The sequence below is a fragment of the Manis javanica genome, chromosome 1 (genome assembly GCF_040802235.1).
Source record: "Manis javanica isolate MJ-LG chromosome 1, MJ_LKY, whole genome shotgun sequence".
NCBI classification, from domain to species: Eukaryota; Metazoa; Chordata; class Mammalia; order Pholidota; family Manidae; genus Manis; species Manis javanica.
Window position 1 is genome coordinate 161,980,299 of NC_133156.1, and position 17,507 is coordinate 161,997,805.

The 17,507-nt window shown below is 43.9% G+C and overlaps 1 protein-coding gene across 1 annotated transcript; it reads left to right on the forward strand.

The window, feature by feature from the left end:
• Positions 1-5,369: 5,369 nt before the first annotated feature.
• Positions 5,370-14,854, forward strand: LYG1 (lysozyme g1). The gene is made up of 7 exons (XM_036994592.2): positions 5,370-5,390; positions 7,006-7,133; positions 9,381-9,447; positions 11,416-11,520; positions 12,450-12,643; positions 14,258-14,390; positions 14,586-14,854. The coding sequence occupies exons 3-7, from the start codon at positions 9,405-9,407 to the stop codon at positions 14,702-14,704; spliced, it is 594 nt and encodes a 197-aa protein (XP_036850487.1). The 5' UTR covers positions 5,370-5,390; positions 7,006-7,133; positions 9,381-9,404; the 3' UTR covers positions 14,705-14,854.
• The last annotated feature ends 2,653 nt before the right edge of the window (positions 14,855-17,507 follow it).

The following is a 17,507-nucleotide window of genomic DNA, read 5'->3' on the forward strand; positions in this document are numbered from 1 at the left end:
TATTTCCCTGTCTTTAAATCCCTCTATATCGCAATGACTCCCGTTGTTTATAGCCTTCTATCCAGACCTCACTTCTGAGTTCCAACTGCCATTATGACACTTTACTTGGATGGATGACTCACAGGCACCTGAAACCTAACTCATTATGTCAAAATATAAGCTTTACAAGGGCACAGTGGCTTTCTTGTTCACCACTGCATCACCCATCCTCAGCAATGTGTCTGGCATGAAATAAGCTCTCTGAAATTTTTGAGTGAATGAATGAGAGATGCATAAGTGAACAAATTGAATAATAGTACCGTTTACTTGCAGGAATCATTGTCAAAACACTTCAAATAAGAGGAGGAATTTAGTGTAAGACAACTGGAGTGTCTCAACTGAACCTGACAACAGAAATGTGGTTGGACCTCAAGGCCATCTGGACTTTTGGCTTAGGATGCTCTCAGGACCTCTTCAGTCCTCAGTCCTTCATCTTCATTCTTCCTTCACATCTACTTCATTTTTCTCTCTACTTTTTTAGTTTCTCAGACTAATGGAGATTCTAATTCTAGACCAGGACCTGGCAAACTTTTTCTCAAAGGTCAGGTAGACTTGTGGTCTCTGTCACAAATACTCACTTCTGTCTTTGTAGCACAAAAACAGTCAGTATGAAAATGAGTGATCATGGCTGTGTTCCAATAAATCTTTATTTATAAAACAGGTGGTGGTCCTTGGGCTATAGTTTGCCAACCCCTGTTCTAGACTACCAACAGATATCAAGTCCACATGTCCTTGGTCTCAGCACTTCAGAGAGGGACAGTCACATCTGTCTCTTGGTTCCATGCTGTCTCTTGGCCCAGCTCAGGTCATTCTTCTGTCCCTGGCCCATGAGACTGTGGCCAAGAGACAGGGTCAAGTTCCAACATGGCTACTCTCATGGTGCTCACCTGTATTTCAAGAGGACTGAGGAAGGCAGGCAAGTCTTGGGGAAAAAACATGTTGCAAAATTCTAGTGTCTAAAACTTAATTCTTATTCTTTTTATTTTTCTTGGTAAAGTTGCTCCATCTCCAGCACTGCAGACCCAGCACCATTCTTCTAGTTGCTCAGGCCCTCTCTCTTTCCTTCATCCTTTGAATACCGTCCCACGCTAAGTCCTGGCAATTCCACTTCTACAATACACCTCAAATGTGTCTGCTCTCTTTTAACTATCATCCTAGTCTAGCCGTCATTTCTCACTTGGTCTTCTGCAATATTTCTCAACTAGTCCCTTCACTCTTGGTCACCTCCAATCTATTTGGCAGCCTGAGGACACTTTTGAAATACAAATCTACTGTCATTTTCCTTCAGAGTCAAGGGGGCTTTGTGGAGAATGCCCCCACTAGGCTCCTTAGGGTATGGGATCCAGGTATGGTAGGAGAAGAGTTGGGAGTCATCACAGAATTGTCAGGGCCTGCAGGAAGCCATTTCTCAGAGACATGGACAGCAATCAAAGACAGTAGCTCCACTCAGGACTGAAGGTGGTTGAAAGGTCAAACATCAAGTAGGGCTGGAGACTGAGGAAGCAAAGATTCCAGGAAGCACCTGCCTAAACGAGATTGTCCAGAATTTAAGAGCTGAGAGCCATCTGGGGCAGAATCCAGGGGGAGAGAGAGAGTCTTGGCTATCAATCTAGACTTGGGTTCCTAGCCCAGTGCCTCCATTCCCAAGCAAGGCACTTTCCTCAACAGTTAGCTCAGATATTTAAGTGAGGAGTAAAGTAGATGGCATTTGCAAAATATCCTGATATACTCCATAAATGCTTTCAACATGTATGCAGCAGAATCTTGTGATACTTATTATATTACTGGGTTATAAGAGGTGTCAGGCGGAGAGAAGAAAGGGGAATAGAATATTGTTCAAAAGACATTTTAGAGAAGAAATAACTCAGTCAGGGGCAGACACTTTCTGAAACTTTAACAGGTGAACAAAGAGGATATTTATGAAGTTTGGTGATGTGTGGAATGATTCTCTACTTGGTAACTGCCTGTAAAGCTATCTCTTTGTTTGGGGGCCTTTTGGTGATTAATTTGTATTTCTTTAGATGGATACCATGCAGAACCTTGCCTTAAGAAAAGAGTAAGAAGGTGTTCAACAACAAAAACCCAATGGAGTAATTTAAAATATCAAATTGGCTTTATTGAATGATTCATGAATCAGGCAGCATCCCATCTAACAAAAAAGAAAACAAAAAAAAGGAGTTCCACTGAGCTGCAAAAAGGGAAAGGTTTTTAAAAGCAGAGACTTGTTGGGAAAAATGAGATTTATTAGCAAGGAATGCACAGTTTTAGGCAAGGTGACTCTCCCTAAGGGGGACTAAGGGAATCATCTTCTAATGTTGACCAAAAAATGCCAGCTTGGCTTGTTAAAAGTTACATTCTTGGGGCAGTTAGAAACTGATGTTAGGTGAGGTATTAAGCCTTGGTTTGCTGACATGGGGCCTTAACATAAGTGACTCCATTTTGGACCTGTGGTTCTCTTTTTACCAAAGGCTAAATTCATTTGAGACAAAATTCAGACTGGGTAGAGGACCTTCCACCTGTGAAGACTGGGGTGGGAGTGAGGTGAAGGAGTATGATACTATGATTTATAATAGGAAATATATATATGGTTTTTGTCTGTTCCTGGCACAGATCTCCCAAAACCCTTGGAATTTCTTAAATGATGACAGCAATAAAGATATCTGCTATTATGTTAATGAGGTAGCTTTGGGAAAGTACCTAGGGATGGACCACCCAGGGAATCCACTATGTGATTAAAGGTTAGAAATTTCAGTCTCACCCCACCCCTACCTCTAGGGAGGGGAGAGGGCCTAGAGATTGGGTTCAATCCACCAGTGGCTAATGACTTAATTATTCATGCCTAAGTAATGAGACATCCATAAAAACCCAAAAGGAGGGGGTGGGGAGAGCTTTCATTTGCTGAGCATGTGGAGATCTGGGGAGAGTGGTACACCTGGAGAAGGCACGGAGGCTCTGCACCCTGTCCCCATCCCTTGCCCTACACATCTCTTCATCTGGCTGTTCCCTCTATATCCTTTTATAACAAAACTGGTAATCTAGTAAGTGAAATGTTTCTGAGTTCTGTGATCTACTCTAGCAAATTAATTGAACCCAAGGAGGTCATCTTTGGAACCTCAGATTTATAACCAGTAGGCCAAAAGCAGAGGTGACAAACTGAACTTGCCATTGGTGTCTGAAGGTGGGGTGTCTTGTAGGACTGAGCCCTATACCAGTGGGCTCTGATGCTATCTCCAGGTAGATAGTGTCAGGAGTGAGTTAAACTGTGGGACACGCAGCTGGTGTCACAGGTTTGCCTGGTGTGAAATAAAAAGCCACCTGAGAATTGGTGTCAGAATTGTAGAGAGCATTCAGTGTTTGCCTGGCTCTGGGGGCATGGCAGGGAATGTTTCTATTTAGAAGACCTGTTTCTGTTTAATCTCTATTTAGTTTCTATTCAGTCCAGGTGCAACAAGCATCCTTTTCAAAACCTCTGGCACGGTCCCAGCTGGACGTACATCAGGTCTTTGAAAGGGAGGCTGTCCGTATGGGGACTGGCTGAGGCCTGAACAAGGCTTAGGACCTGTGTGAGCATCGTTTTTGTGAGGCTGTTGCTGGGCGACATGCCAACCGCCGGCTGGGCAGAACCTTCCAGGACACCAGCATGGGCCCTTACTGAAGGATTTGGTCAGCCCTGACGACCTGGGGCTTTTCGGATGGGGCCAGGACATACCCAGATCTCCTCACACTGGAACGTATTTTAGTTGCCAGTGTGGGCAAGCTGGTCCTTGGTAGACAAAGAGCAGGGCTTCCAATTTTTGGTAGGGGTCTGGTTTTTAATAGGGCACATTACTCCTCTGCTTTTTATTCGAACTCTGAAGAGACCAGCATTCTCACACCCTTCTCTGAAATTTAAAGCTTGGGAACCTCCTGGGTCTCTAGGTCTTGCTCACAGTGCCCCTGCCTGCTTGCAACCTCACCATCTCGGTCACTGGTAGAGAACAGCAGCCTCCTAATTCCCAAAGTCTTAGTTGCAGGTGCCAAGTCACTGACTCCCAAGTTGTAATCTTTTAATTCAAGCATTTATTCATTCCATAAATGTTTCTTGAATCCCTCTTTGTGCCATCTCAGGGATGCAGGAAGAAAGACCTCATTTTTACCCCAAGTTGTTTTCAGACTGACAAAAGAAAACAAAAAAAGTGACCCAGGTGCTGTGATGGAAATATACACAGGGCAGCACGGAACATGAGGACACGTGAGCCCACCCTGGGACCTGCCTTGGGGAGCCAGCCTTAATCTTGCCGGTGAGGTTGTAGGAATTCTTCATGCATTTGACTGATTCAACATATACTTACCAAACACCTACAATGTGCCTGACTCTGATCTGGCTCAGAGGAATCATCATAAATGAAGCAGCCAAGTTCCCTGCTCAGAGCTACATTCTAGCTGTGGTTGAGCAGGGTCAGGGAAGAAGGCAGGGGATGCAGGGGAGATGGGTCATTAACAAGTCAGCCATTGAGCAAGACATTTATTCCATGGGTTTTCTTTAGTATCTCATGTGTCAGGCAGGTGTTAGGTGTTGGGGTTATGAAGCAAATGACACACTCCCTATCCCTCAGGACATTTCAGCCAGAGGGAAGAGCCTGTACAAAGGTACAGAGCAAATAATGGGGCTGTGTTGGGGGAAACCAAGTGCTTTAGAAAAGCTGGAATGTAGGGTGTGGTGATAGAGGGGCACCCTCTTTTAGTTAGAAACTCATGCTTCGGCAATGTGGGGCAAAGAGTCCTTCCTGGAAACTTCATATAAACTCTCTCAAAGTATTTATGGAGGTAGACATTTAGGAACCAGACAGGTAACAAATGTATATATATACAAGAGCATCATCCAGCCTAAGGTGTGGCTCTGTTGCCAGCAATACAGACCTAGAACACATTCTCGACACTCCAAATTAAATTTCCTCCCTCCCATCCTCCCTTCCTCCCTCCCTTTTCCTCCTTCCTCCCTCCCTCCTCTCCTTCCTCCTGTCCTTCCTTCCTTCCCTGACTCCATTCCCAGAAACTGGTGCAAATAAAAACAAGCGTTGGACCCGGAAGTGTCCAAGCAAACCTCCTATTATGCTTTGCCCTCTAATGTGAGGTAAGGAACTAATTGGTTAATGTTCGTCAAGTCCCAGGACATGCTTGAATAAAAGGGCCCATATAAGTTCAAAGTATTTGTAATTATTATGATTATTACCATAATTTGTAAGACTTAGCCATAAACCTTTTTATAATAGGATGAAGTCAATACTTTTTAAAAGAGGAAGAAGGACAGGGACTCTATATAAAGCATTGTGGGCAGACTGCCTCTAAGGACAAGAGCTAACTGAAGACAGGTGAGTGTAAGACAGAGGGGTACAGTTTCTGTCTAGGCTTATTTAGAATGAAAAATCCAGTCTATGGTGGTGGATTGATAATGAGTATCTTTGGGGCTCAGTAAACAAGAGAGGTTGGAGTCAGAAAAAACTTAAGGGCCTTGTAAGGAAACCCCAAGTTACAAAAGATTATGCAGATGATAGAATGAATTTTTTCCTATTCATTATGATACTTATAAAAATTCAGGTCTCTTTTAATGCAAGTATGTAGTTCTTTTGGGATTTATGGGCATGGGCAAAACAAAGCATAGGAGAAGAGAAATATATGTGCTTTTAGCAGAAGCTGTAATAGGCCAAAAGGGATTTTTTTTTTATGAATCCAAAGCAGAAGAATGGAATGAGGTGTTTGTATTTTGCCAGATGGTGATCTCTCCACCCACACTCCCGCCAAGATTCCATTAACCTCATAAACTTTAAGTGATGGTCCTATAACAGTCATATTTGTTCTAGAAGCTGAGACTAAGGCCAACCTGCCTATCAATTTAAGCTTGACAGAGAAAAGGAAAGACAAGCTCCAAGAGGCTTGGATGGGACAGAGAGGCCACGGTGGCTTTGATTTGCTCTGCATTCAGAATAGGATGTTCCTGGGACAGTCGCCAGCATCAGGAAAGGCACTTTCCTGGAGTTCTCAGCTCTGGGAATCCCAGATGGGCAGAGGGAGGAGAGAGGGAACTCTCTTCTATGTCTCTCTTGGTAAGGAAAGCGTTTGCAGAGTGAAGGCTCACAATCAAACCTCTGAGCTCTTCATTGCTTGCTATCCAAATTTGGCGTGTGTGTATTTTCACAGGCCATGTGAAAATGCAGCTCTGCACAGAGTGAATTTAAAAGGAGCCTTAGATTTCACTCTAAAAAGTTAGATATTTTCAAGAAAACATGATCCCAGTGGCAGAAACATTTTATATTTCTGTGACTGTCATTGCTATTGTTTTAGTTTAAGGGCTGTTGCCGCATAGCAGTCTGCGAGGCAATGGGCTGGGGTGTGGCTGTGTGTGAGGATGGACGGAAGGCTAGGACAGCAGGAAGGCATGAGACAATGATAAGATGCTCCTGGAAAGGCCATCAGCCCACAGGGAGCAAGCAGGAGGGAGAGAGGAGTTAGCAAAGATACAAAGTGAAGCGGGAGGCCCACCTGATGCAAACGTGCAGAGCAGTTCTCTCGCTCCAGGATCACGCAGCAGCCACGATGGGGCAGGCCCCCTCTGCCTCCCAGCACTGCAGGGGATTAACACAGCACGTTTCAGGCTGGCTGGAGGGCCCTAAGGACCTGGGATGGCTGTAGTTGATGGCAAAATCTGGGGCAGCTTTCATGGAAAAGGCACTGGAGGTCTACAGGAGAGAACTACAAAGACCCAAGACCTTTGTTTCTACCTTTTCTATAAAAATTGTGTAAGGGAGGAAGAAACGGTCCACTATGCTTTATAAATCTAAACAATGCTTTGGGAATTTCAAAGGCTTCAGTGGACAGAGGGTGGGTAGAGCTGCCAGGGACTTGACCTTGCCGTGACGGGGTGCCCGGCAGGCCGGCTGTCCAGCGTGCTGACACCCCTGTACTGCTCATCACGGCGTTTCTCTCCAGGAAGGGAGAAGAGGGATACACCACAGATACTGGGCTCGTCTTCAAGAGCGCGGGACTGCGTTGGCTTGACATTCTAATAATAGTTTGGAGTTTAGAGAGCCACACGGGCATTAACAGTTGCGTCACAGGTAACTGACAGACACTCCCTGAGCATACCCCAGTTGCTTCAATAAGCCCTTCTCTAGAGTACTTTTGGGTCACAGAGTTTGGGTTGCTTCAATTTGCTGTATTTATTTCCATTGTCACTTCTTGCTCTTTCCTGACCTAATTGAAAAAAATGACAGAAAGTAACTGTGCTTCTAAGTAATTGCCTTGTGTATTTACATGGGCTGTTTTCATTCAAGTGCTTGCTCAACAGATACTTAGTTCCATGCCTGGAGAATGAGGCAGCTTTCATGTGGCAATAAAAACTAAGTCCTTCCATTTGGGTTTCCAAGAAGGAAGTATTTTTGTTCCTTGGAAAAGGAGCAAAAACAGTAAAATGCCCTGGGTTTAGCCTCTGCATGCAAGCAGTGTTTTTCAGCAGAGTTCTTTCCATAAAGGCAGTGGGAAGCCTCTGGTAAGATCAGCTTTCACGAGACTGAGTTTTCCTGTACCTAAGTGACTCGTATGTCATTCTTTTTCCTGGGACTGCGGGTCCTCTCCCATCCAGTGCTGGGGTCTCAGTGGGTGAATAAATGATTCCTTTACATGACTGAACCTGAGTTTCTGCAGACACAGCGAGAATCCAAGTTCCTGTCTCTTTCCAGTGTTAGGACTGAGCATAACATTCGCTGCTCAACTAAGGGGAGTCAGGGAGACCATTCCGATGTTGTAGGGAAGAGAAACAAAGAGTGTGGCTGTGTCTGAGGGGCATGCAAACCCCTTGGTATGAGAAAACTCAATTTAAATGACTTCCTTAATACTTCCCTTGCATCTGGAGACATTATCTGTCCCGGGGTGTCTGGAAGCAAGCAGCCCTCAGAACAACCTTAAAACCAAAGAGATGAGAAGAGTTCTGGAGAGTGTCCAGTGCCATTTTTATATGCACGTTCCTGCTAGGAACATGAGTAAATGATAGGTAGCCAGGCTCAGCGGCCCAAGGGGAAGGGGCTGGGCCATGCCATGGTGTAAGGGGCTGCAGGGAGGTGGGGCTCCCTGGGGTCAACTGACCACTACTCCAGGAGGCACTAGTGTGTTGGTTTGGTAGCTAGCTGGGGAACCAGGGCCCTTTGTACACATGGAAGGTGATTAGAGGAATGCTTGGGGTGAGAAAGAAAGTACATGAGAGCCACTAGAATAGCAGGTGCTTGGTGGTGACAAGTCGTGAGTTCCTGGTCTAGCGGGCCCCTTATGAGCTCGATCCTGGACCTGCCCATGCCCTGATGTCCTGGGGATCTGACTGCTGATGGGAATGGCCTCTCTCTCCTTCCCCCATGGGCTCTGCTCAGGTTTTTCTTGCACAGGAGTTTTACAGAGGGAGAATGGGAACATGACTCAAGATGGCCATGGGGGTCAGACTCCCAGGCTTGGAGGTCACAGCAGTGGGAACCATCCACCAGCTGCTTCTCCATCCAAAGCAAAGAATTTGCTCCAAGGCACAGAGGAAAGTATAACCACTCCTCTAATCTGAAGAAAAAAAGAACTCAAACTAAGAGAAACACTAATACAAAATTCTCCTTCGAGGACTAGCAGTTACCAAAGGGGAGGGGTTGGGATGGCACGTGGGGAGGGGGAGGGAGAGGGGATTAAAGGCCATTATGATTAACACACATAATGTAGGTGGGGTGCACGGGGAAGGCAGTGTAGCACAGAGAAGACAAGTAATGACTCTATAGCATCTTACTATGCTGATGGACAATGACTGCAATGGGATGTGTGGGGGTAGTTGATAATATGGGTGAATGTAGTATCCATATGTTGCTCATGGAAAATCTACATAAAATTGTATATCAATGGTACCTTAATAAAAATATTTTTTTTAAAGAAAAAATATTCTCCTTCGAGAACTATCTTTTGATTAAAAAAAACCTTTTGGATAAAGTGTTTGCATCAGAAATGTGCTTTTCAGGATCTGGAGTCAGGGTACTAAGCTCCTCAGAGTCGAGATTCAAAATATCTTGGTTTCTTAAATAATTACCCTATGGTAACTGGACAGTGTGGTGAGTCCCTGTGGGTGAGCAGGAATCTTGTCACTTTTATGCTAATGGAAAGGATGGATGGAGCACATACTTTTTACTTTTTTCATTGATTCCATTAATTACCTTTCTTAGTCCAAACATGGGGAAGCTTGTTCCTTTCTTTTTTTTACACATTTTTATAGAACATTACATGTTGTTATGATGATGACTGATATTTTCACGTCTTCGAACTAATTTCTGTTTTAATCATTTTAGGACCCATAGCGCCAGACCATCAGTATGTCTATTCTGTGGCTGCTTCTGGGCCTCCTTGCCTTTATTGGTGGGTATATTTCATTTTTCTCAAGTCATCTTGGAGGTAGGAAGGATAAGCATAGGAACAGAAGGATAATCCTGTTATGATAAAATGTTCTATTTCTCCTAAGCTGTCCCACAAAAACTGGAGTTAGTAGTAGTACCTGACAAGTAGTCTCTTTCTGGACACCCCACAAAAGTTGGGGTGGTTCTCCAGACTGTAAGGTAAGCTTCAAACAATGTTGCTTGAGGCAGACTTTAAATATTGATAACGTTGATAACTGTGCATTGTTCCTCTATAAAAACTCTTTTATCAAAAGGACTCACTGAATTTATTAATAGACTAGATACTCCCATAGAAGGATTGTGATGGCTTGCTGTAACAATAAGACTAATGTAATTCAGATAGGAAACCAGCATCAAGGGGATCAAGGAGATGTGACTAGTTGACCACTGATATAGTTAACCATGGACATAACCACAAACAAGACACAGTTGCCATGCTTGAATTTCAGATTCCATCCTAAGGATTCTTGTAGTTGGGGCAAAAAGGGAAAGGATATGGTTTTTGATAAATAAAAGGAAGAAGCTAGTTTCTCAAGAGACGCAAATATTTTCCTGGATCTATGGTCTAAAAATTTGTCAGATGAGGTTGGTTTTAAACTCATCCATTCGTTGACCGACTCTTTCAAGAAATATTTAAAAACTCCTAAAAGGAACTTTGGGAATATAGGGGAATCTGAGGAGCATAAAATATGGTCAGAGAAAGGCTAGAGGACAGGGACTGAGAGTGACCAATTACTATTTGATTACAAAGATAAAAGTACTGATCAAAAAATAAAAAAGGACACCCTGGCTCATTTAATTTTTAGCATACCCATACACAACTAGGTCCTTTCATTTCATTTCTCTCAGGTTATTTATCAAAAGTTAATAAAATAGAAGTATTTACTCCAAAACACTAGTATTTTCAGATGTTAACCTGAGGTTCTCAGAAAGTAGAATCTTAAAATGCATTTACAAAAGCATACAGTACACATATGATGATATGCAATAGACATGTTTACAAAGACCAGAAAATCATTAAGATTTGATTATATAACCTACTTCAGTCAAATAATAAAATAAATAGAAAAGAATAATCTAATGAGAAGTCCTTCGGGCTTGTGATGTTTCTCTTGAGCAGCAATTTTCTGCCACCATAGGTATTTGTTACTGGCTCAACCACCCTCCTGGTGTGAATTATAATGACTTGAGAATGACGGCCTCCTCCGTGGCCTTTGTGGAATCCCACAGTAGTGAAACAGTGAGACCACTTCTCCCCTTCAGTGACTGGAATGGCCCAGTAGGCAAGCAGAGAGATGGAGGGCACAGAGAGAAAGGGGTGAGTGCAGAAAAGGAGCTCCCGCCCCCCCTGCCCGGGCAGCCTTGGTCCCGGGCCTCACCACGTGTTCTACCCGGCTTTGCTGTCTCAGACACGCATGTAGGAAGAGCACCCGAGGACAGGAGAAGCCACCTCCAAGCCCCAGTTTATGAGCACCGCCTTCACTTGGCGTCTGCGGTAAGATCCCAGGGAGCTTTCATACGTGTTCCTCCAGAGCAAACATAAATGTCTCACCAGACCAGTGAGTCAGGAGTCTCTGCTGAAGTGTGGAGAGGTCACAGACAATATGAGAGGAAGACTTGTTTTCAGGGAACGGGTAACCTCACTGACCCAAGAGCACTGGACAGCCCCAGAGCTTTGCACGCTGTAGCAGTTGCAGCAGTTCTTCCTGTCTGCAGGGTAGGAGGTGAGAATGTAGTATCAGAGAGGTTTGCACGGTAATTTCTTTGTGACAATACTGTGAATTTCAAAAGTGTTTCAATTTCAGAGTGATATTGTTGTTTTTTTATTTTAGCCAAGTTATTTTTCCTAATGCTTCTGCCTTCATGGACAGAAGGATGATCAGAACTATTCTAGTTCAATGCCTTAGGTTGAAATTTTCTCAATTTGTAGACTCATCTGAAAGCAGCAACTGGGGATGCTATGGAAATATCCGAACCTTTGACACCCCCGGGGCGTCTTGTGGGACTGGAAGACTTCAGGGCCTGAACTTCTGTGGTAATTATAAAATTGTCGTCCACCTTGCCCTCCCCTTCTTTCTCTTTCTCTCGAATAGTGACTTCCTGTGGCAAAGGTGGCTTTGGCAGGATTTTGACCCTTTCCTTGATACCCCGCACCCATGTCTCCCACCGCTCCCCACCAGTCTGATCCTCTTGACATAACCTTTTGGAGCCTGCTGTTTCCCACAGCTTCCCCAAGGGTGGGAAGAGCACCAGGCGCACAGCCCAAAGGTCTTGTCTGAGGTCTGGCTCTGGTTCTTCAACACGTCGAGCTCCTCTGAGCTGCTGTGGAAAGACAAATAACAGGACTTACTTTACCGTGTCATAAACGCTGGTTGATATGATGTAGATAAAAGTGCTTTTAAAACCATAAAAATTCTTGGTTTTTAGAATTTACCATGAGAAGGTAAGTGGACCAGCCAGATGAATCAGTATTGATTTTCATTCGGCCTGACAGTCTTATTATTTCATAAAAGTTAGAGCTCACATGATTCCTGGGAGACACTTAAATGTGGAAAGGTAGGTAAAAGAGTGAGCAAACCTGTCAGGGAAGCTTTCTGAGGACTGATAGCTAAGGGGCAGGCACATTTTACTGGCTAACTCTGGAGTGCTTAGGATGGGGCCTCTGGTGTCTGTGCCCATGGAATTTTCCAGGGTGGTCAGAGCAGCCCCTGCAAGCCCAGCCCAGGGGCACTGGCAGCCCCAAAGGACACTGTCTCAGAGGATGCCAGCTCAGACTTAGAGGAGAATCATAATCTGAGGTCTAGGAATGGCCACTAGGGATTTCTAAAATACATTTCTGAAATACAGCCATTCTAGTCCTAGACTGCTGCCCAGATCTTTGGAGTCTGTTTTCCCTATCCTTGTGGTCTCCCATTTCAGTGTAAGTCCCACCAAGCCTCCTCTTTCCTTCTGTGTTTGCTTTAGGAGTTCGTGCTTCTGAAAGACTGGCTGAAATAGACATGCCAGTCCTACTGACATATCAACCCATGATACAGACCGTTGGCCAAAAGTACTGCATAGATCCTGCAGTGATCGCTGGTGTCCTATCCAGGGAGTCTCATGGTGGCAATGTTCTGCTCAATGTGGGCAACGTGGACAGTGGAATCGGTGTGGTGCAGGTAACCATCCATAAGTTATGGCATGAGGCCATTGTGCTGCATGGCACAACTCTAAGGGGACACCTTGACATTTATTGTTGTTGATGGTACCCCTGGAACACAGATGCATAGAGCACAGAGTGAAAGGTGCTCCCCAGAGTTGTGAGAGCCATGACTCTGCCTGAGGGATATGGGCAGCAACATTTCTGCTCTGTTTTGAGCCACTATAAGCAAATGATGCTGCATTTCCAGGATATCATCCATGGTACCCTAGTCTGGATTTCCAATAAGGCAGTTGTGCTCCTAGGAGAAGGATCATAGACTGAATCCTTGCTCTGTTGTTTTGTAACTGTGTGACCTTGGATAAATCATTTAACCTCTCTGGGTCTCAGTTTTCTCACCTATAAAGTGCCCTCCTCATTGTTATGAAGATTCATTGAAATAATGTGAAAAAGTACTTGGTATCTGGTAGATTCTCAACAAATACTGAGTTCCTTTTCCCTTGTCTTCTTCCTACATGAACCTTAGTTCTGAAGATCAAGTTTTATTTTTGCACTAATTGCACTTGGTTTCACTTGTCTGATAAAGACATCCAGGGAATTGGGCACTGACCCTACTGTTGAATTAACTCTGCTCTGGGGGAATCAGTGATGGCAAAGGAGACAACGAGGCTGTGAGTTTTTTCTGTTGCATTTCACACTGCTTTTTGGAGTTGTTGAGAAAACTGTAAGTACTGTGGTCATCTTTAAACTTTAAGGAAAATTTATTCCTCCATGATCTTTAAATTGGCTTCCCATTAATACTTAGTATGCATTACCTAAATTGTAATTAAAAATTGCATTAAATTAATAATTTGTAAAGTGTAAATTACATAGTATTACAAAAAATTTAAAAGCACTTTCAAATACTTTATGTTATTTTGATTTGGGAACCCAGACAACAACCTGATAAGATGGGGTGTGGGAGAAGGATGTAATCCATCCTTTACAAGAGAGGAAGTGCATTTAGGAGGAGACTGCAGCCAGGAATCGCAGGATGGGGAACAAGCACAACACTGGCCATGTGAGCACCAGCATCATTTTTTGCTGCCCTGTTTGGCCTCTTTTGTGAAATCTCATTCTTGGGAAAAGGATGAGTCTATCTCCTTTGAAGATGAAGAAAAAACTCCCCAGAGTCAGACATTTCTCCCAAATATGGCGAAACCTATCTGGGATGAGAATCTACAAGATACCAAAGGTATATAGGAAAAGTTAGAAGTGTCTTTAGGCATTCAGATTATTTGGAAGGAGAACTACAAGTACAGACGGAAAACTCCTTTGTGACCTGTTTGAAGAGTTTGCATGTGCAGTGCCAAGCGGGGGCATCAGGCTTGTACCTAACGCTGCCTCTGTCCCCTTTGACTTCTGACGCCACCTCTCTCCATTACACGGAAGCAGCCGTGAAATGTCTGCCTGTCCCTTCCTTTGCCCAAAGCTCGTAGCCTTACTTTTTATCCCCAGGGAGATTAGAGGTGACACTGGTTCCAGCAAAGGTGGAGAGAAAAAGGAGAGAAATGAAAAGGCAAAGCTCACCCTGTGAAGCCACATCACCCCTCACCTGCCTCACCTGCCATGTCCTCTGTGTCCCTCTCCCTAGGAGCCTGCCCTTTATGCTCCTACAACCTGGATCAGCGAGTCCCAGATTTTCCAGATAACTGAGGTTCTGACTGTAAAAATCAAAGAAATCCAGAGGAAGTTCCCAGCCTGGTCCCCTGACCAGTGCCTGAGAGGTAGGTGTAACCCAAGCGGCAGTGGTTTCACAACATGGAAATAACAGGGACAGAAGAAATACATTGTACCAGATTCCCCCAAACCTCAGCTGCCTCTTGATAGGTAATGAAGAAGGAGAATCTAAGTTAACTGCTGAGCATGCAGAAGCAGTGATGGGCTGTGGGGTCAGTACTAACCAATCTCACAAATTCCAGGTGGACTCTGTGCCTACGTGGGAGGTGCTGGTTACATCAGAAGCAGCCAGGACCTGAGCTGCGACTTCTGCAATGATGTCCTTGCACGAGCCAAGTACTTCAAGAGACACGGCTTCTAATGCTTCGATCAAACCCAAATCATCACACAGGAGGCCCCTATGAGTACACAGATAAAACTAGCTAATGGGGCTTGTAGCTGTGAATCTGAGTTTGACCTGAAAGCCATTAATATAACATGAATCATATTAAAAGAAGAATTATTTTCTGCATTTTGTAGTCAGCTGTGTGTGTGGATAAATTAAAGGCTGTGTCTTTTTAAGGGTATTTCCATTGAAGTTAGCTGTAATGTAGATTTCCATTAAATGAATCCTATACCTCACTAACACTGCCAGATTTAGCAAATAAAAATACAGGAAGTCCAGTTAAATTTGAATTCCAGATAAATGACAAATAAATTTCTTAGTATAAATCCCATGCCCTATTTGGAACATATCTATATTTAAAAATTATTTGTTGCTTATCCAGATTTAACTGGGCACATGGTATTTTATCGGGCCATTCTATCATTGATTTCTTTGGTAAAAATCATATGTAGAGAAAAAAGAAGTTTCATGCCCAGGATTTTCAACTCCCCCGATTCTAATATTGCCCATTGTATACCTAAAAGAGCCTGCTTCATACCCGTGTGCGGCAGGATGCCTACCAGTGATAGAGCCGCCAGGAGCGAACTGTCAGCCCGCGAAGTACCAGCCTAGGGGAGGGGTGGAGAGGAAACGCACAAGCGCCTGGACGCAGATGGCTGGGTGTCCGCAGTCACCATAGAGACCTGCGGCAGAATTCCTCCTGGTGGTAGGGGCGGGAAGGGAGGAGCGGCGGGAGTGGAGGAGAGAGGAAGCAGGAGGGGGAGCCACAGAGCCCCGGTGCTAGGAAGGGGGAAGAGCAGAGGCTGTAGTTGGGCCAGAGATGGAAACAGGCTTGCCGCTTGTACATAGCCAGGTGATCGCTGGGAGAATAAACCTTGGTATGAGCCCCTTTTAACCCTAACACTCCATTGTCATTATTCTGTTTCATAGAATTCATAGTGAACTTGCCCGGAGAAGGGAACCCCCTCCTCCCGGAGCAACATCATAATTTAAATTTTTAATTGAGAACTTTTGATGAGAAAAAGACTAAGAGAGTGGCGGGCCCTACCTGCAGGGTGGCATTATCTTAACCCAAGGACAGTCTCCCTGCCATCTAAGTTTACCTCCTCCTTTCCTGGACCACAGAATCTCTTCCTACACCCAGCCTCCCCCAGCTCAGCTAAACTATCCCCTTGTTTGGGTCCCTCAAGAGCGAAACCATGAGATGGTGACTCATCAGTTGGAGCTGCCCTCAAAGACCCTGACCATGCACTATCCTGGTAAACTAGTTAATTAAGGTTGTATTCCATAAAAGTAATTAATATCCCATCCTATCAAAGGTATGATATCAGCACTTTACAGAATGTCATTCTGGAACAGTTATGTCAAGCAGAGCTTTTTTGAACAACTGCTATGTGCTCAGCCCTATAAGAGGCACCATATCAGAGTCTGCCCTCAGGAACTGTGAGATCATAAAATTTAGTTGGGGATGGCAGGCAATTACACTTGTGCTCAAGGTACAGACACTGTGGGGGCTCACTCTTTGGGTCAGGGGCCCATGGAAACTGCTCATGACCACTGGTGTCTGGGAGCCAGTGTCCCGATTAAGTCTTAATCACATCAAAGGTTGTTTTTTCTCTTTGAAGTACAAGATTTTCAGGACACCACAGATTTCTTCCTAGAGATTGTGAATTGTGAGCATTATGCAAAACGGTTCTGTCCCAGAGCAGACACTATACAAACACAGTTTACAATGTGGTGTGTGGTGACCTAATATCACTTTACTTTCTTGAATAACTTTTGTTTTCCATGGAATTAATAATTAATAATCACCCTTTGTTTGCTTGATGCCTTAGTTTTTTCTATGCTTACCACTAACTCAACTCTAAATCTCCTTTCAGGGAGTCTTTCTGAAGCCTCTGACCTGCTCCTATCTGAGGTAAATCAAAGGCATCCTGCAATCCCCTTTACCCTCAGTCCTTTGCAGCTGGCCTATGTTGCTCCTTATATCTTGCACATCCTTCTTTCTAGCTACTCCTTTGTTTTGATGGAGCACATCCTCCATCAGCTTCCTAAAAACAATTAGTAGGAGGTAAATTTTTTTTAGACCTTTCATATCTGGGTATCATTTTTTCTTCTCACATGAATTGTTGATTTGGCTTGGTACAAAATTCTAGTTTTGAAATAATTTTCCTTTAAACTTTCGAAGGCATTGCTCCTTGGTCTTCTGGCCTCTAGGCTTACTCTTGAAAAGCCTAAGGTCATTTAGATTTTAATCCTTTGTATATGATATATCCCTTCCTCCCTTCTAGAAACTCTTTGCTTCCCCACTGCCAAGACAGGATTTTAATGTCTTACATTTGTTTTATCGGTGACTGCTTATCTCTCTGTTTTCCAGCTTTCACAATTTTGTTACTTTTATCTATCAGAGTCTAGGAATTTCTCCAAGGACTAGGAATGTTCAACCAGAATTTCTGCTCTGTCTCTACATCATACATACTTACAGCAAAGTTGGTAGATTCCTCATCCTGTTGATTTATGCCTTTCTAATAAAAAATCCTTAATGGTGGCTTTAATGGAATTTTGGAAGGAGCAAAATTACATGCATGTGTTCAAACATCATCTTTACCTGGACCTAGCTTTTGACCCACTACATAATGACATTTTGACTAAAAGTTGAACAGTACATAATAGGAACAAGCATATTAGGCTTTAGGGAAAATATAACCAAAGGCATGGTAGCCTGAAAAGCTTTGTGCTTCTTGGAAAAATGTAGGTGACTGCATATTGCTAGAGCCTG